Below are 19934 nucleotides of genomic sequence, written 5' to 3'. Positions count from 1 at the left end.
GTCTGGAGCCCAAAGATGGGCTTCCGTGTACAGATGCTGTAACTTCGGACAAACGATAGAATCCCTGTGGTTCCATTTCATAAACAAATCAAGATTGTAGTCACGTCTCTTTTGTAGAAGCGTCCCGGGAGGAGTCAGAGGCATTGCTGAAAGGGAAGTGCTCTGTGCTCGGCATGTGGTGAATCCTCAGCGGGGCCTGTCCGCCAGTAGCAGCCTCTTCAACGTCGCTTATTGTTATGTTATGTTATGTTGGTATTAACATCGCTGTGATGTTCCCGGTGGTTCTGCCACTCTCAGTGCTAACGGAGGGGTGCTAACGGGTGTTCGGTCCGCGCTCGGGATCTCAGAAACCACTTCTGCCTATCCCGGGTGCCTCCTTCACGGCTGGACCATTGAGTTCCAAAATAGGGACTCATCCGTGAGGCAGGGCCTCATCCCCATTGTGCGGACGTGTAAATGGTGGCTGAGAAATCGCCTGTCATGGCAGCCTCTGCTCGTAAGGAAGCTGCGGCAGTTTGACCCCAGAAAGTGTGCCCGCCAACTCAAACTTGTTCCGAGGGAGCAGCGGCCACAGAAAACCCTGGGTCCCTAATACTGAATGACCTTTCATCATGTGAAGCATCCGTAGACTGTTCACCTGCCCCCTGTATCCGACCAAGGACAGCCACGTGCACCTGAAGACCAATGAGGAAGTCTCCTCCCTCCCCAAACCACACCTAGTACGATGCTGGCCAACTGGAGACCGTCTCGACTTTCCTCCTCCTACTCTGTGAACAATTCTCCTTTCTAGCCCTTCGGAAGCCTTGCCAGTGGCGGCCTGGATTCTTTAATGCAAGGGTGTGAAGGCCTTGGTTCTGCCCGTGATGAGGCGCAGCGAAGTGTACGTGCATCTCCCCATGTGCCCTGAGCCACCCCAGCCCCCCACATGCCCTGTGGCCAGATCGAGTGGGCAAGGACACTGGAGAACCACCATCAGCAAGCATAGTCAAGGCTTCAAGGAAGCCTGCTGTAAAGGAACCTGTTTAACTGAGTTTAACTCTGTATTTCTGCATTTCACAAACCCATTTGGCCGAAGAACCCCCTACCTTCCCACACCCCCCCTCACAATTTAATTACAAATCAAACTGGTGTCACCCAGAACAACTTTGGAAATGTTACAGGGAGCACTGTGGAGACATTCAACACTTACAAAAACTTTGCGGTGGCTGTGATTGTTCCCATTATACAGAAAGTGAAACTGAAAAAAAAAAAAAAAAAAAAAAGAAAAGAAAGTGAAACTGAGACCACCAGGTACTAAGCTGTTTTCCCCAAGTGTCCCTCCTTCCTCTAAGCGAGGGTGGCGGGAGCTGGCATTCAGCCTACTACGTCCTTGATGCTCCATCCCCTGCGCTGCCTTGCCTGGAGACATCCCTCCTCTGGAAGCTTCCACCCACGCTAACAAATCCCTTCAGTCTCCAGGACGGGACCCTCCTGGCCTGAGCGTAAGAACCAAGCACTTACTAGCAGATGAGTGTGTTGTGTGGGCACAGGTGCCCTGTCTCCACCATTAACTTGCTCTGCGAGGACGGGAGGACACATCTTGTGTGATGTGGCACACACATGGCACACGGTTGACGGCATCATTTCCCTGCTGCAAGTGTGCCTGGGGCGGTGTGGTTCCATGTAACCCTCGGCGATCGCGGGCAGGAGCTGCGATGACTGTGTACTGCCCGCAGCCCAGTGATGCTCCCACAGCTGAGTGTGCACTTTCTTCCCCCGCCCTCGCTCACCTTGCGGTGGTCCTGCTGCTGGCCTCCTCGTCCACCAGATGACAGGCCAGTGGCACATGGCCTTCCAGAGTGGCTGGTGTGAGGTCACACAGCTAGAAAGATGCAGAGCTGGGACACAGACTCACGTCTGTCTGACTCCAGGGCCCCAGTTGTCTGTCTGTGTGTTTCTGTTTTCAATGTCACACTGGCTCAGAAGGGATGTGGAGTCCGTGGAAGGCACTTCATAGAAATTTGGTATGTGTGTGCATGTTTGCAGACACACATTTGCACACACACAATGTATAGGTGAACGTGGAAATGCACAATGTCTGACGCGCCTTTGAGAAGCAGGGCCTGCCTCGCGGGGTCATTGGCAGACTGCATAAGACCGTAGAGGTAGAGGACACAGCGCAGCACGGTGTTTGCTAAATATTTCTAATAGGTTCATCAGTTCGCATGTTTGTTGAATGTCCAATAACCTCATTTCACAAATGGGAGAGTCTGGAAAGCGGCATTGACTTACTCAGTGTCCCACAGAAAATTGACGGAGGGAGGGAGCCAGGCTGGACATCTTGGCAGAATCCTCTGACTTGAATCAGATGGTGTCCGAGCTGGACGGGAGCTCAGAGATCCCGGAATCACTGTTTTTAAATGCCCCCCACCGTGCACTCCCCAGGATGGGTGTGGGAGTTGAGCAGCCTGGCCCATGTCCCCCCTTCTTCCCCACAGCTGCCCCATGAGTGTGCCTGTCATGGGCTTCTGCATGTGATCCAGTAGAATGGAGTGTGACCCCCCCCCAGCAATTGCACTACTAGGTACTGATGCAGAGGTTACAAAAATGCTGATTTGAAGGGGCACATGCACCCCAATGTCTAGAGCAGCACTATCAACAATATCCAAATTATGGAAAGAGCCCAAATGTTCATCAACTGACGAATATATAAAGCAGATGTGGTATATATGCCACATATACACTCCACATACACACTCCATATATACACTTCACATACACACTCCATATACACACTCCATATACACACTCCATATATACAATGAAGTACTACTCATCAATCAGAAAGAATGAAATCTTGCCATTTACAACAATGTGGATGGAACTAGAGGGTATTATGCTACACAAAATAAGTCAGAGAAAGGCAAGTATCATATGATTTCACTCATGTGGAGTTTAAGAAACCCAACAGATGAACATAGGTAAAGGGAAGAGAAATAAGAAAAAAACAGAGAGGGAGACAAACCATAAGAGACTCTTAAATACAGAGAACAAACTGAGGGTTGCTGCAGAGAGGTGGGTGGGGGTTGGGCTAAAGGGGGGATGGGCGTTAAGGAGGGCATTTGTTGGGATGAACACTGGGTGTTAAGAGATGAATTATTGGGTTCTACTTCTGAAACCATTATCATACTATATGTTAACTAGAATTTAAATTTTAAAAAAAGAATGTGTTGTGCCTCAGCTTAAGAAATCCTTCTAGATACCTGTTCTAGCCCGTTGGTGCTCAGCCAAGGGCGATTTTGCCTCTCGGGGACCTTTGGCAGTAACTGGAGACGTTTTGATTTTCAGCACTGGGGAGTGCTGCTGGTGCGTAGGGGTGATGCTGGGCATCCTGCAATGCCCGGGGCAGCCCCCTGACAAAGGAGCATCCGGCTGGATGTCGCTCGGGTCCAGGTTGAGGACACTGTGCTTTGGGTGGGTGACTCTGAGCCTGGAGCGAGGAGGGGCCACACTATGATCGGGGAGGGGCGTGGGGCTGTCAGGTGCGTACGGACCCCTGGGGGTCTTGTTAAAGCACGGACCCCATCTGATGCGGTAGGTCTCCAGTGAAGCCCGAGAATCTGCATTTCCTGTGCTCTTTATCCTGCACTGACCGCTGCTCTCTTTCTCTGTCCCAGGGTTCCCTGGGCCTGCCCGGTCCCCCTGGGAGAGACGGCAGCAAAGGCATGCGGGTACGTCTGTTCCCACCCCTCCCCACAGTCAGCCGCCTGCTCGGAGCCCATGTCCTTGAGGGCGGTGGCCTCTGCCAGGGCCAACCCTGAGCTGGGGCTCATTCATACCGGGATCTTCCCGGGTCCCTGTGGGTCAACCTAATCACTTCAATGACACCGGGCACTGCCTGTGTGTCCTTGGAAGCCATTTCTTAGCTGACAAGCTACTCTGCACGGAGGTCTTGTCTTTGTGCCCAGACCTGCAACCAGGTCCAGGTCCAAAGTGGGGGATTTGCTCACATTTCCAGTTTGAGGAGTAGCTGAGAATACACCCCGTCCCCTGCACATGCCCAACCCCCCCAGCCTCCCTCTTGTCAGCTCCCAGACTCCCCCTCTGCATCCCCTGCCTCTGAGTTGGCACAACCCCCAGAAACCCAGATGAAAAGTGATCTCTACTCGGGAGGGCCAGTCTGCTCCGGGGAAAAGGGATCGTCCTCACCAGGAACCCAAAGAGAGACGGGTTCTGTGTTCCACCTCCTCGTGCTCCGTTTGTGATTTCCAGCATGTGTGAGCAGGTCTCGGAGTGGGAGCCTTGACTGTGAGCCCCTCCTCTGTCCGTGGCCTTTAGCACTCCGGGACAGGAGGTCTGGGGTGGAGACCGGGAGAGAAAGGGGGGTCCCGTGCTCTGCAGGACCCCTCCGGCTCCCCTCCTGGTGGCCAGTCTCCTCCATGCAGAAGGGGATTCCTTGTCACTGTGCTTTCTCCACCGTTGTGTCTGCATGTAGTTCCCTTGACCTCCAGCAGCAGGAGCAAGGGGGTTGGGATGTGCCGCGTGGGGTAAAGACCAACTCCCTTGTTCATGGCGAGTCTCCCAGGGCAGCCTGGGTCTCCTTGCATGGACGGCCACCTTGTGTCTGTGATGGGGTTTGAATTCCAGACAAGGATGCCCCTGAGGCTTTGGGCTTCCCTGGCCTGCCTGGGCCTGTGTCCCAGTGGGTTGTGACTGGTCCTGTTTTGTGTATGCAGGGGGAGCCGGGAGAGCCGGGGCTTCCTGGAGAGGTGGGAATGCGGGTAAGTGTCACTCTCAGCTCTGTTCCTATGATGTTTTCCAGCGGATAGTTTTTTTTTTTTTGAGACAGAGAGAGAGAGAGAGGGTGCAAGGGAGCGAGGGGCAGAGAGGGAGGGATGCAGAGGGAGAGAGAATCCCACAAGGGGCAGAGAAAGAGAGGATGAGAGAGAGAGAGAAGTGGGGTTCGTGCTCACCTGATGCGGGGCTCGAAATCAAGAACCATCAGATCATGACCTTTGCCAAAGTCAGATGCTTAACTTCCTGAGCCACCCAGGTGCCCCTCCAGTCGATAAATCTTGATGCAAAACCAATTGTTTTCGGTGCAGAATAGATCCACAAAGGCTTCCTGTATAACAACACGCATGCCTGTGTGTGTGTATATCCTCACATCTATGATTTTTCCTAAATTCTTACAAAAAGTGAAGCATACCACTGTCTCCCGTTTATCTTTTTTCATTTAACAACAGATTAGAGATCTCTTTCCACACCTGTTCTCTCAGTCAGTGCACCTCATTCCATGACGTGGGTGCATCATAATTTACATAACCTTTTCCCTATGATGACCCTACGTGTTGTTTCTAATTTCACTGGTCTTTCACCAAAATCAATATGGTAATAAATGCATGTGTGTGTGTGTGGGTGTGTGTGTGTGCATGCTTCTCCTTACATACTGTATTTTATTTCAATAGGATAGATCACAAAAGTTGGCAAGCCTTTGCCTAAAGAAATGCACATTTTAATTTTAATAGATTTTTTAAATAGATATTTCCAAATTCGTTGCCTAAAATCCATAGCAGTTCGAGGTCCAGGCCGCAAAGGAGCCTCAGGGCTCTGCGGACTTCTGTTTCGGCTTTGTCAGGACTCGCCCGGGCTCTGCAGGCCCCACGGCAGAGTGTGAATGACGAGCGACAGGAATCAGGCAGGTCGCTCCAAAGCTGGGCACAGATCCGGGCCAGACGGTAGGGAGGCCGTGGGACGCAGGGCAAGTGGAAATGGAAATGGTTCATTATAGCTCGGAGGCCACACTCCAGCTGTTCCTCGGAGTTGAGCAGACAAGGGAGTGAGTCCTGGCAGAATCCTGCTCCACCAGGCAAGGGGGGGCGGCACAAACTCTAAGTAGAAGAGGGCAGCGTGTGGTAGGTGAGGAGCAGGGGTCTCTGGGTCTTGCCTCTGTTCCTGCCTCTCCTTCCCCTTCCCACACCTTTCTTGGGAACCCTCTTCTGCAGGGATTCCAAGGACCACCTGGACCCCCCGGGCCTCCTGGACACGTTGGAGCTCCTGTAAGTAAAGGCTTGTCTCTGGAAGGGTTTCTGTTTTCTTCTCCAGGGATTGGGACCCAGACCCCTGGCGAATCCCCCTCCAGAGTCTGCACACAGAGGACCAGCTGCCTTGGCACGTGTCAATGGCAGTGAGGTGCTGGTGTCTCTTCTTACCAGAAATGCTGAAACATTATGGCCCTTAGGAACCTCCTGGAAGTCGTTTAAATGCACGCTTCTAGGACACCATTCCCAGACAGTGACACAGCAGCTTTGGGGGAAGCCCGGGAATCTGCATTTTTACCCAGCAGCCCAGGTGTTTCTGACACTCAAGCTAAAGAAGCTTTTTTTTTCCCAGCTGGTCCAGTCCGCCACTCCAGAAGGGGTGTGGAGTCTGTCAATTCCCTGCCCCTAGAACAATGCTAGACCCACAATGAATGTTCAGTAGCCACGTGCCCCTTGAAGCAAGCAATGAGCAGATAGTCGTGATGGATAAGGAGCAAAGTGGCTTCGTAGATGTCTCATCGTATTTTTGGTTCTCAGTAAGAGATTTGAGACTCTCTCCAAATAAAAGAAGCAACGTTAAAGGCCATTTTCAAGCATGGCAGCCTGCATTGCCTTGGGAGACTTTTAACACCTCTGATCTCTGTGTGACGGGCCAAGGCATTGGGATGGAATTAAAATGGCACAGATGTCCAGCTGCCCCCAGAGGCCTGGGCGGGCCGTGGAGCCTCTGCCCTCTGGGATAGCGGCCTGTGGTTCTGGCCCTGTGCCTCTTCTCCAGGGACAAAGGTGTAGGTGTTATTCCTAGAATAGGTAATAGGGCCTGGGCAACCTTTAGCATCTTCTCCGCAGAATGTCCAAGGACCCTTTCTCCAGGAAAGGAGAGGAGGGAGTGGGGACCGGAGGGGGTTCCCATAGTAATGCATCCACGCCTCTCCAGCGGGGCTGTGCACTGAGCTGTGGGCCTGGCCCTCGAGCCTTCCCAGGAGAAGGTTTCATCAGCTGGTGCTGGTGGCCCTGGCATCTCCCTCCGGACCCGGCACATGGGAGAAGAGCAGACGCTCTGTATCATTCTCAGCTCCTGCTTTTTTTAGTGTGGGCAGTAGCCTGCCGGCAGAACTTCTACAAGATTCTGGCGCTAACCAAGTGATTGATGCAGTCACTCTCTGACTCATGTATTCATTCAGCAGGTGCTTATGAATATCAAGTGGCAGGCATGTTCTAGACTGGGTGGGGGTGCAGTATTGAAGGAAAGAAGGCACCGCCCTCTGGGGCTCACATTCTCCTTGGGGGAGTCAGAGGAGGTGTCACATGGGGCTTAGTGCTGGGAGAAGAGGAAAGCCTGGTATAGGGGATAGAGGGTACTGTGAGCAGAGCAAGGGGTAGCGGTTGCATTTAGATCCTGTGGTCCGAGAAGCCCACGCCTTGGCTGATGCTTCCCTCAACTCTGCTTACAGAGTGGAGGGCATTCTTAGCATAGGATCTGGTGTTGCTTCTCAGGAAGGTGGAGTGGACGCGACAGGGCGGGGGCCCTCTCCCCAGAGAAGGTGGAGGAATGTGGCTTTAAGGCACCCAGGTTTCATGACCTGGATTTCATGTTCATGATGGGATCATAGGTTCTGGGTGGCAGGGGAGACTGACTTCAGAGCCACGTTCCTGCCATTGGCCGGGCCAGCTCAGGGGCCAGGTATATTCAAGCCTAGTCTGGAGGACCTGGAGAACCCCAGCCAGGAAACCAGCCCCAAGAGCTCACCTCGCACCCTGGTGGGGACCTAGGTGCCCAGGCCTGATGGGGGGAGCACAGGATGCTGTACAGAGAGGGTCCTGGGAGACGGGATCTTCACTGCCTTCCCAGGCAGGGTATCTGTGGGCCCCCGGACCTTCAGAACAGAGCAGCTGGGCTGAGCCGTGTTTCTGATCTACCCCTCTTCCCACAGGGTCTCCAAGGAGAACGAGGTGAAAAGGGAGCCCGAGGAGAAAAGGTATTTACGTTTGCCTCAACCCATCACCACAGCTTTCCATAGAAAGAGGAGGAGGGTGCCTGGAACTCCCCACGCTGTGCTTGCTTGTGAGTGCACGCGTGTGTGTGTGCACATGGGTGCCTGTGCGTGTGTGTGTGCACATGTGGCAGGTGAAGGCTGGTGCAGATGGGGCATTAATTTCCCACCCTAAATGTCAGTTCTGGGCCAGGAGGGCTTGGGCTCGGTACCTGCAGGGACTATAGTCCAGCACACAGACAGAGTTTGGGTTTCCAGACCAGGAGGGTTTGAGAGAGCCCGGCCTGGGACTCAGAAAGTTCTGGTTGCTGCCGTGGACTCACATCTCACTTGGCAAAGTTACATAACCTCTGTGCTTCTCCATTACCCTGATTCTCAAACCAGAGGAAGGGTGCGCGGTGACCGCCGTGATGTCGGGGACCCCCATTTAGTCTCTCTCACCAGGGGTTGGGAACTGACCCAAGCTGAGGCTCCACCCCCACCGTGGCCGGCACCCTGGAGTGGGGCTGAGGACCGCCGTGCCTTCATTCTGTGCACCAGGTTACCACAAGGGGACCCTTGGGCCAGAACTTTCCACTTGTGCTCTTGTTCAGCTGGGTGGAAACAGGACTGCAAACCCACCCCCCCACCCCCCGGCCTCAACCTGCCCATAAGGCATTGGGAGCCTCTGCCCAGGCCCATCTCTCAGATCGAGAGCTGGAACTCGGCCCTCCCATGCTGAGTCAGGTTCCAGATGCTTTTTCAGAGTCTGCCGCGTTCTGTCCTCAGCAGTACACGTTCCTCTAGTTTTAGAAGACATTTTGAAATTATTTTAATTCTGTATCAGTATATTTGGAAAATTGTAAAAAAAAAACAACAACAACAAGAAAAACAACAAAAAAACCCCAAACAACATAGCCCCTAATCCTGCTATCCAGGTACAACTATGGGGAACGCTTTGGCCCATTTTCTGTAGGACATGTTCCTATAGATCTGATTTCTTTTTGCAGAGACACACATAATATATTCGATTTTGCAACCCATCCTGTCTGTTGTCCCTACATGCAGTATTTTTGCCCAGGCTGCTGTAGGGTTTTTATGACTCATTTTAAATGGCTGCATACCATTTCATTGCATGAATAGACCATGATTTATGTGCCTGTCCCCCTAGTATTGATCATTTAGGGTTGTTTCCAGTTTTTCGTGGTTAAAAATAATGCTTGGGTGAATATTTTTAAACCGATAGCTATATTTAGTCATTTAGTTTTCAAATGTAGGGTTATTTCTTTAGGCTGCTGTCCTGGAAATGAGATTACCAGTCAAAGAAAATGAACCTGTTTGTGGCTCTGGAAACACATGGCCACATAGCTTTCCAAAAGGTTCTTTAGAGTAAAGGGAGACAGGAGCTAGCATGGTACCCCACCTGAGGCTCCAAAGCATGATTTCTGTGTGCATATTAAATTTTAGGCATTATAACTTAAAAAGTGACGTGTGACGTCTCTTACCCCGTGCTCATCGGGCTTTGTGTCTCTTGGTTCTTTTGAGAGTTTTAACACGGTCCCACATATTTGTCTACCAGAAGAGCTCCTTTCTGTGGCTCTCTGCTCCCTTGTTTACCTCGTGGGGACTTGAAAGTGGCATTTGGAGTAACTGGAGATTCAGGCATAGGGTGGCGTGGCTTGAGGGGCAGCTCAGAGTCTGCTTTGAAGCCCCTGCCTGAGAGCAGGCAGGATTTGGGAAACGAAGCCTGTAATAGGGCTGGGCCGTAGAACAGCGAGAGGGAAGCCCAGGCTTCCAAAGTGCACAGTGAGCTCAGCGTTGATTCTGGATGAAAGCCCAGACCTTCCACCCTGGCTGTCATCTGAGGGAACTGTCAGGGACCCAGGCCTGTACCCTGGCATGGGGTTCAAAACAGGCCTCCGCTTGCAGTCTCCCTCAAGCTCCTACTGGGGCCTTTCTACTTCAGCGCCCCTAGGGCCCCTATAGTCATTTGTACCAAATCCACCTGTCTTTCCCACACGCACGTGTAGACCCCTCGCAAACTGGGCACAGTGCTCATGCTGCCTTCATCTCTGGGTCCTTGCTCCCTGGGGGCACACTCGACCCAAAGCACACGACCAGTCCTCATCCGCTAACACGTTGGTGTGGCACTGGGCACCCGAGAGGAGCTGACGCCGAAACCAGGATTGATCTCCGGTTACAGAAGGCCTTCACTAACAGGTGGATGAACTTGGACTCTTTTGGAGGATGCGTAGGATGGGTTCGGAAGGTGCATTCTAGCACTCGGGCTTAGATGATGTCACGGGAGTGGATGGTGAACAGGACGCTGCGTGGACCATGTCACCTTAGTTAGGAAATGCCATGGACAGAAGGCACGGGGCGCCCAGAGCAGGAACACAGCGCCATCCGAAAGATGCTCCTCCAAGCTTCCTGGTTGTAGCAGCTCCAGCTGAACCGGTGAGTTTGGGTTTCCCGGGGTTCCAGTGAAGACTGCAGGACAGAACTCACAAGCCTCGTGAGAGCCAGCTCTGTCACTCGTGGGCTGGGACAGCCACTTGATGTACCAGAGCCTCAGTTTGCTCATCTGCAGAGTGGAGATACTGATGTCTTCCCTGACGCTGGCTGGAAGGTTGGATACGTGTTCAGCACATAACTGACACTTCCACAAATATTTCCTTTCCCCACCTGTGCTTTAGAGGAAATTCAGTCTGTACACACGCAGGAGTTTGTTCTTTCCAAAAGTCTGCTTTGGAGTAACAGCTTCTTCTCGTACAGCATGGAGCTGCTTTTCCAGCAAGCTTTGGGAGTCTAGGTTAAGGCTTTTTTGTCCAGCCAAGAAATGGTGCATTTCTATCAAAATCCTGAATTATCAGATCTGGAAAGGACCAGAGAGAAGCCTGGAGATCTCTCCTTATTTACAACTGGGGAACTGAGCCCAGAGGCCATGATTTCCTGATGCCACGTGGCCCGTTATAAAGAGAGAGAGTGCTTAGGAGCTCCTCAATTCCAATGTGTTCCACGGCACACCAGGCCTGCAGTGGTACCAGGAACGTAGGACAACTGATGTTCCCCTGAACTCTCTCTGCAGATTGGCCATAGCCCAGCTCCCTGCAGGTTTCTAACAGGGCAGCTCAGGAAGTAGAGGGCCACCTCCAGATGACGTCCAGGAGAGGCATCAGCCAGTGTCCCTGTTGGCCTCGGTCTCTCCGGGCTGCACCAGGTGGCTCAGCGTGGCATAGAGGAAGTCCTGCACCATTTTGGAGCCCGCCTGCCTGTGTTTGAACCCCAGCTCTGAGCTCTGCAGACCGTGTTACCTTTGCAGAGTTATTTAACGTCTGAGCCTCAGAGTCCCTCATCGCTGAGGGTGACTGTGTTACATGAGGGCCACCAGGAGGATCAACGGAGTTAAGATTTATAAAATGGGTAGAGGAGTGCTGGGAAATATGTGCCATGTGTAAAGGGCAGGGACACAGAAAGAGAGGGACAGAGACTGAGACAGAGAGAGACAGGAAAAGATAGAGAGAGGGGGGAGCCCGAGCCTGGGCTATGCAAGCTCAGCTTCGGGTATGTTTCCAGCTTCCTTGCTAACTTTCTGGGCAGCTCTGAGGAGAGCTGGCCCCTTCTCTGCACCTTAATCTTCCCAGATGTCAAGAAGCCTGGACTGCATCATCCCGTGGGCTCCTTCCCAGTTCTTGTATCCGATGGGTACTTAAAACAGTTTATTTTCTCGCGAACCTCTCTGATTTCTTACCTCAGCAAGAAGGAACTTTCCATCTCCCTTTGAGACAGGCCCATCAGTTGCCTGGCCTTGCGCAGCTCGGAGCCAGGCCGCGGAGAGCCACTGCCCGTCCATTACCGAGGCCACCTTCAGACAGCAGCACAGTGGGCGTTCTGTGTAAGGTGGGGGACTGCCCTTTCTTGAAGCCTCTTCCAGAAGGCGTGGAGGCTCTGAAGGTGTGAGGGCATCCTGGCAACTGAGGGGCAGTAGAGCCTGAGTGGACTGTCCAGGGACTACTGAGCTTGGGACAGCTGGCAGATTGCAAGGGGACTCTGGTCACTAAGGAGCCAGAAGGTGGATGCAGTGTTCTGTCTGGAAAACCGGGCTGCCAGGACAGCTTTGGGTGGATGTGACACTCACAATCCCGAGGCCCAGGGGGAAATGCCCTGGTTTGGGGATACGGGAGCCAGGGCATGGCACCCAAGGAAACTGGTAAGGGCACCAGCTTTGGAATCAGAAAAAAAAAATGATTCTCAGACTGGCTCTGCCCATACTGGCTCTGGGAACTCACACAGGCTTCTAACCCCATGTCCTGATCTAGCAGTACCTGCCTCGGATAGTGGCTCTGAGGGCCTGGCTGAGCGAGATGTGAAGGCAAGTACAGGACGTGGCCCCTGGTAGGGGCTCCCTACATGTTAACAGAATGGGAGTTTTGAAGGGCCGAAAGCCATGATCCTCCCTGGTGACACCGGCCCCCACCTCTGCCTTAGAGAAGCCCCTCAATCCTCCTCGTTCTGGGGGGCGGGGCAGGAAGAATTGCCCACTGGGTCTCACTGGGACAGGTGTGTGGCGAACATCCCTGACATGCTGGGTGCACAGAGGCATGTTCCCTCTTTCACTGGGTGAGGGTCTACATGGCACGTGCCCAGCAGACACATGGCCCACGCCCCTCCCACACTGACCTGCACACCAACACCCAGACCTGAGATTTATCAAGGGCAAGGGTGGCTTCCCGCTTTAATGGGGCACGTGCTCCCCCTGGTGTCAGAGATCCAGAACCGCAGCGGGAGGGTTTGGCATGGAGGGGCCCTCAGAGCTTTGCAGGCAGGAGTGATTCCTCCTTTGAGTCGTTCGACCCAGGATGACGCACTTAGTCTCATAGGACTGAAGGGCTGTGAGACCCAACAGAGCCAGCCTCGGCCCCCGGTGTCCGGAAGGTGCTCGGGATGAGGACGGGTTCCCTTGCACCTGCGTGCACACACACGTCCCTGTCGGTTAAGGATTGTGAGTGTCGGAAGAGGTCTTAGGGTTCTGGGAATACAGCCGCCTTTCTTCTGTCCTTGCTTTTCATTATTTCAACCCAGTTGGGAAACTGAGTCTCAGAGCAGGGTAGACTCTGCAGGCGGCAGCCCACGTTGGTGGAAAACAGCATTAGAACTCAGGTCCCTGACCTCCATCTTCGGTCCCCTGTTCACATCACAGCCCTTGCTGTCCCGTGAACTTGACTCTGCTGGCCCCTTGTCTCTGGTTGGTTTTTCTCTCCTTCCCCACCCTACGTAGCCACTCTGCTTTGCTTAACTAGCTTCTAACGTTGCACCTTCCACATGCCACACATTGTTCTGTGCATTTTGCAGATATTGATTGGCTCACCTAATTCTCACCAGAGCCTTAAGAGGTAGCTGCTGTATTTATAAATGGGAGATAGAGTCAGAGATGCCAAGTGACTGGTCCAAGGTCACACAGCTTGGGATGTGGGAGAGCCAGGCTTCGAGTCTGAGTTTTGGGGTTGACTGCGGCTCCCTGTACCTCTGCACACCCCCCACCACCGGGCCCTCGCTGCCACTATCTTCCAGGAACCAAGCAGGTGGTCAGCTCTCCAAACCCTGTCCTCTGTTGTGCTGATGCGGTCAGTACAGTGGTGACAAGTCAAACAAAACCATACAACGGCAAAACAAAGCTAAGTCTCGGACTTTACGTGGGACATGCCCTTTCTAGTTCTGCCTCCGGCCCCGTCCTTCCCTTTTGCTTCCCGTCGCATGCCTCAGCTGGGCTTCTGTAGGCACTTCGGTTAGAGACCCTGCTCTGTAGACAGCTGTCTTCTGTCTGTCTGTGTCTGGGCTCTCCCTCAGCTTCTCTCTCCCCTCGTCCACCCTGGCCTGGTCATTTTTCTCTTCCCGCATCCCCCTGCTGGTGAACACACACATCTGTCGGCACTCCGGCTGTGTCCCACCTGGCCCTGCTCTCCGCGTGCTGGCTGGGGACAGGCAGCTGGTGCTGGAGCTCACCTGTGGCTTTCCCGAGTTGCTGCTGGGAGACATCTTGCTTCCGGGCCTCACTGATCTTGATGTGCAGGTGCGAGGGAGTAAGAAATGGGGCTTGAGCAACAGGCAGAGCCCTCTGCTTTGTGATAGACCTTGTGAAATTGTACTCAGTTGACACGGTTTTTTTGTTTTGCTGAACCCTGGGGAAGTGCCACATTCAGGGGTGACATTTAGTAGGCTGGCCCTGTCTAAGGAAGAGAGCTCTGGGCTGGCCATCAGGAGACCTTGTCTTCAGGCCTGCCACTGTCACACAGATTCTGTGTGACCCTGGACTAGATATACCCCTAAGGTCAGTTTTCTCACCTATAAAGTGAAGGCACTGGATTCCATGGGTTCTGAGACCTTGTCAGTTCCATGGGAGAGACCAGAATGCTCCCCCAGTGTCCTCTGCTCAGGCCCCAGGGGCAGTAGAAATAGAGGGGGAAGGGTCCAGAGACCCAGGCTCTGTTGTCAATGCAAGCACATCCTGCCGGGGTTGAGTGGCTTTCTATCTGGGCCCCCGTTTCCTCATCGACGGTCTGCCCTCGGACCTGCCAACCTCATGGCAGGTGGAGGACGAGAACGTTGGTAACTAATGTGGAATTAGTTGGCAGAGAGAAAAATCCTCTCTGTTCGCCCAGAGCTCATGTAATGAAGAGACGTTTTTAGAGAATGAATGTGTAATCGTGCTTGAAAATGGAAAGGTGTACATCATTGCTCTAGAACTTCTGAAATCATTTCTGAAGGGCAGAGAACACGTATGCCTAAGTTTACTTAGATGCGGGAGAGAAACTACAAAGCAAGCTGCAGAGCTGGGGAGGCTCCACTCCGGGGCTGTGGGCAGCAAAGAACCTGGGGCAAATATCGGTGCTTCACTGGGGCCCTGGCTTGAGGGTGCTGAGTTGGGTGGCTCCTCCCCTGACCTCTGCTTCAGTGGGCCCGTGGGAAGCGTCAGTGTTTGCCCCCAGACTAACAGAGAAAACAGGTACCCAGCAACGGCCAGAGGAATGGAAGCATTCAGACCAAGAAGAAAAGCTGATGCCTCCCCGCTGTCGGGTCCACCTGACCCTGTGGTTCCTGGCTGTGAGCTGCAGGGAGGTGACTTGTTCCCTGCAGGCAGGCCAATAGGACCAGCGTGGCAAAAATGAGCAGAAGACCAAGACTCTGATTCAATCATTCAGAGAAAAGCGACATCCTGAAAGATACACCTTTAAAATAGAAAACAAAAAGGCAAAGAAGGAACAACTTAGTACATCAGTTATAGAGAAATACAGTCAAAAGAACTTTCGCGTGTAGCCTTCTGGTCACTCAATAAATGTCAGTGGGGGCCACACCGCGTCTCCGGGCTGGGCAGTGGGGGGTGCCCTCATGGGAAGGGTGAACACACCTCAGGCCTCACGTGAGCGAGAAGGATGGTGACACAGGTAATAGATGCAAATCGAATTAATGGCAAAATGAGGGACACAGTGAGACAGGCTGGGGAAGGATGGGTGTCTAATTTGAATTAAAAGGCCAAAGAGATGACTTTGAAGTGAGCCCTGAAGGGTGCTGAGGAGCCAGCAGAGGGAACAGTAAGCACAGCCTGTGGAAATGAGAGAAGCCGCCATGTTGGGGAGACTCTGAGAAGGAAGCCATGGTGGCTGGGGTGGCACTTAGTAGAATGTTCATATTAGCATGGACCCCCCCCCCCCCCGTCATCAGCTGAGTTCTCAGTGGGGAGAAGACACAGCTGGAGACATTAGACAAGGAGTTATCCCATGAGAGGAACACACCGACATCTGTGGACTTTGGCTCAAGAGAACCGTGCTGGGCTGGGAGAAAGATGGCGGCATCTGCTCACCACCTGTCACAAGCAGGTGTTTTGGATAGGTTATCTCCTCCCTTAGTCATAGGTGTCTTCCCAGGAAGGGGTTATCATCATCCCCGTGATACATGGTCAACAGAAACAACCTCAGAGGCAAAGTGACTTGCCTGAGGTTATACAGCTAAGAAAGACAAGCCCAGCTTTGAACGCAAGCAGGTGGGTGGGCGTTGGATGGATGCGTGAATGATCGCTTACCGTTAGCCAGCAATTCACTTTTAATTCCAGGCCCTGGGGACGTAGTGGACGTTCATGTATATCCACTGGATGAATGAATGGAGAAAGACATGCTCAGTTTCATTAACTGCATCACAAACCCCACAAGTCCGTTACTTGGACCCTAGGAGATGAAGAGACCGTGTGGTTCCAAGAGGCTACATGGCCTTCCCTTGGTCACAGATTTGGGAAATGCAAAGCAGGGAATAGGGATCTGGTTTCTCTGACCTTTGACTTACGCACTTTGACCCCCGATGCACATATATTGTAGCCTGGTGTGTGTGTGTGTGTGTGTGTGTGTCTTGTATCCAAAGATGCTGGGTTGAGAGTAAAGGTTAGAAGAGTAAGACGCTAAAAACCTCTGCATTCCCTGATCATGGCCCTGACCCCAGAGATGTACATTGGTTCTTCATTTCTTCATTTTCCTTCCTTTTCCAGGGGGAGCGAGGCCTGGATGGATTCCCTGGGAAGCGCGGGGAGACGGGAGAGCAGGTAAGCAGGCATTGGCTCTGGTGGCCTAGGCTTTGTCGGAGGACAGGATCAACTGGGGCCAGATAGAAAGCTCTGTGGGGCCTGATTGCCTTGGGCTCTGGCTCAGCTGGAGGCTCCAGGAGGCCCAGTGACCAGACTCCAGCTTACGGTCATACAGTCCTCCTCCAACACCAGGGTATTGGGATCCCTGAGAACACACCCATTTCAATACGTTCTAACCTCGTTGACCCATGTGACAATTGCAGTAAAGGCCATGGACGACGTGCATGTGATGTGTTCATTGGTGTCTCTTCTGTGAGAGTAAAAGATTACAAACAACACGGAAGCTTCTCACTGAGGAACTAGTCGAACAAATCAGGGGGTTATAGTTGAGCTATAACCATATAGTTACAGAGGAATAATATGAAGCCATGGAAATTAATGAAACCCCTAACATGCTGATAGGGACGTTCCATAGATACTCGGTTAAGTGGAAAGTACAGGCAAGTGTAGATTGGTGTGGGAAATTGCACTGAGGACTTATGCAGATGTGCACTCTCTCTGAAACCTACTTTTTTTGTTCATGGCCTCCGGAAGAGGCCCCTCACTGACTTGTGGAAGGGAACGGAAGGGAATTCTCATGTACACAAATTTTGAACCTTGGGGGGAATGTGTTGTCCAAAAAGTAACTAAATTTAATTATTTAAATGGTTAAAGCTGTAAATAAAACCTAAAATTCTACATCTGCTTGAAGACAATTGGGAAAATACGTATTTGTATACCATAATACATTATCAGTCCATTAATATGTTCATATTACTAGCTTAGAGATAAAATAATAACATAAATTAACTAAATTTGATATACAAATCCCTTGCCATGTATTAATTTCAATATACTATATTGACATAAATTGAATCTATGGATAATCTCAGCACCCCCAAATAACATCTTGGTTTTATGTGTATTGTCACTTAACAGATTGGAACAGTACCTTTTTTTTAATTTAATTTTTTATTTTTAAAAATTTACATCCAAATTAGCATATAGTGAAACAATGATTTCAGGAGTAGATTCCTTAGTGCCTCTTACCCATTTAGCCCATCCCCACTCCCAGCCCCTCCAGTAACCCTCAGTTTGTTCTCCATATTTATGAGCATCTTATGTTTTGTCCCCCTCCCTGTTTTTATATTTGTTTCCCTTCCCTTATGTTCATCTGTTTTGTCTCTTAAAGTCCTAATATGAGTGAAGTCATATGATTTTTGTCTTTCTCTGACTAATTTCACTGAGCATAATACCCTCCAGTTCCATCCACGTAGTTGCAAATGGCAAGATTTCATTCTTTTTGATTGCCGAGTAATACTCCATTGTATGTATATACCACATTTTCTTTATCCATCAATACCTTTTTATGTCTTGCCCCTTCCTTTCACATTATGTCATAAACATGTAGCCATTTTCTTAAATATTCACCAGGGACAGGACTCCAGTGACCACTTAGTATTCTATGGTATGAATGTGCTATCATTTATTCATTTTTGTTGCTTAAAAATATTTATTGCGTGCCGCCCCTGTGCCAGGGCTGACTCTTTTTTTTTTAATGTTTATTTATTTTTGAGAGAGAGGCAGAGCACAAGCAGGGGAGGGGCAGAGAGAGAGAGGGAGACACAGAATAGGAAGCAGGCTCCAGGTTCTGAGCTGTCAGCACAGAGCCCGACGCGGGGCTCGAACTCAGCAAACAGTGAGGTCATGACCTGAGCCGAAGTCAGATGCTCAACCGACAGAGCCACCCAGGTGCCCCAGGGCTGACTCTTAACACTAGAAATACCCACCTGCTGATGGCCCAGAAGGAAAACCCCCTTCTTGCGGGGAAAGGCAACCAAATAATGAACAGCAAGTAGGAAGATACTGATGGTGTGGAGGCAGCAGTGAGGGACAGTGAGCCTCATGGAGGGGGTCCTCCTATGAGGGGACGCTTGGTCTGTTCTCATCTTTGCTGTTTATAGGGAAAAAAGGAAGCAAGAGAGCTCACATATACATCTTTGAGCACATCTCTAATTATGCCTTGAGAATGAGCTCCTATGAAAGTTCCTTGTCCACAGGGATGAACACTGGTTGTCCATCTGCCTTCCAGGTTCTTCCTCCTCTTAGGAGGAGACTCACAGGAGGGCCCCCGGGGTGGTGTGGCTCAGGGCCCCTCCTCACTCTGCTCCGGCAGGAGCTTTACCTCCTCTGCTCTCCACTGGGACCCTCTTAGAAGGCTTCCTGGTGGGAACCCTGGGAAGGAGGAGGGCAGTCTGTAGCATCTCCCACACTGGCTGTCCAGGGCCTTGGTTTTCCCTGCTGCACTGGCTGATCCTAGCCCAGAGTCCAGGCAGCCCTTTCCCTCCGCCCTCGGCCCTGGAGACCTAACTGGTCCTCAGCATCTTCTAAAGAGTCCATGATGCCCCACAGATCATGGATGCCTGCTTCCGCCTCTCATTCGGAATTTCTCCAGTGTGTCCTCATATCCTTCAGGAAACTGTCCTTGCCTCTCAAAATGGGTGTTCCACACACCGCAGTACGGCTAAGTCCAGAGGGGACCACACGGAATGTGACATTTGGCGGGGGGTGGGGTGGGGGTGGTCACTGAGAAGGAATTTTCCGGCAGGAAGTCCCATCCAGGAAGTCTGATCTGTGATTTCTGGGGGGAAAATGCAGATGAGAGCTTTGGGGCTGCAAGGCCCTGACCTCCTCCTTCCTGGCTTACTGCTGGTGACAGTCCTCCCTTTCTTTCCTCCAGGGAAGACCTGGCCCTCCTGGCGTGGCAGGGCCCCAGGGAGAGAAGGTAAGCCGGGCCTGGGGAGAGACAGGCTCTGGGCAGGTGGGCACGGTCATGGCCACCTGAACAAATCAGGGCCCAGGCTGGAGTTCTGGGAACCGAGTGTAGACAGAGGTGATGAGCTGGGCCTCAGGAATTCAGCTCACAAGAAATTTCTGGTTATTTTATTTAAATTTTGTTTTCCTACTTTGAGGAATAAAAATCCATTAAGAAATCCCTGTTATATAATACCCAGACATTATTAAAATATTTTGCTACTTAAATTGCTTTTGGGGCTAAGGCAGGCTGTGAATTAATACCAAACAAAATCTGACAGATTCTTCCTCTTCTTCTTCCATTTTTCCTTCTCTCCTCTCTGCAACATTTTAAAAAATGTGGTGTTTTTTTTTTCTTACCAGAATAATAATTCTGAAAATGTACTAGATCTTTCATAAATAAAATAAAGATCGCATCTCATCATACTGGCCATGTCCTTTAGAACATTCAACAAGGCCTCACTCAGTAAATTTGCTGCTTAGAATTTCCGTATCTCGGTGGGAAAAAAAAATGCATGT

The 19934-nt window shown here is 51.6% G+C and overlaps 1 protein-coding gene across 5 annotated transcripts in view; it reads left to right on the top strand.

Annotated features, from left to right (window-relative positions):
- The window catches only part of COL22A1 (collagen type XXII alpha 1 chain), a 259317-nt gene that overhangs the window by 96917 nt on the left and 142466 nt on the right, over positions 1-19934 (top strand). For 4 of the 5 annotated variants that reach the window (XM_042923636.1, XM_042923635.1, XM_042923632.1 and 1 more), the window contains exons 13-18: positions 3657-3710; positions 4716-4760; positions 5985-6038; positions 7955-7999; positions 16527-16580; positions 19342-19386. In XM_042923636.1, coding sequence (XP_042779570.1) covers positions 3657-3710; positions 4716-4760; positions 5985-6038; positions 7955-7999; positions 16527-16580; positions 19342-19386 — 297 coding nt within the window. The remainder of the gene's footprint in view (positions 1-3656; positions 3711-4715; positions 4761-5984; positions 6039-7954; positions 8000-16526; positions 16581-19341; positions 19387-19934) is intronic. The other variant, XM_042923634.1, reaches the window with a different exon arrangement.

The sequence above is a fragment of the Panthera leo genome, chromosome F2 (genome assembly GCF_018350215.1).
Source record: "Panthera leo isolate Ple1 chromosome F2, P.leo_Ple1_pat1.1, whole genome shotgun sequence".
Taxonomy (NCBI): Eukaryota; Metazoa; Chordata; class Mammalia; order Carnivora; family Felidae; genus Panthera; species Panthera leo.
This window is presented reverse-complemented; position numbering and strand designations above follow the sequence as displayed.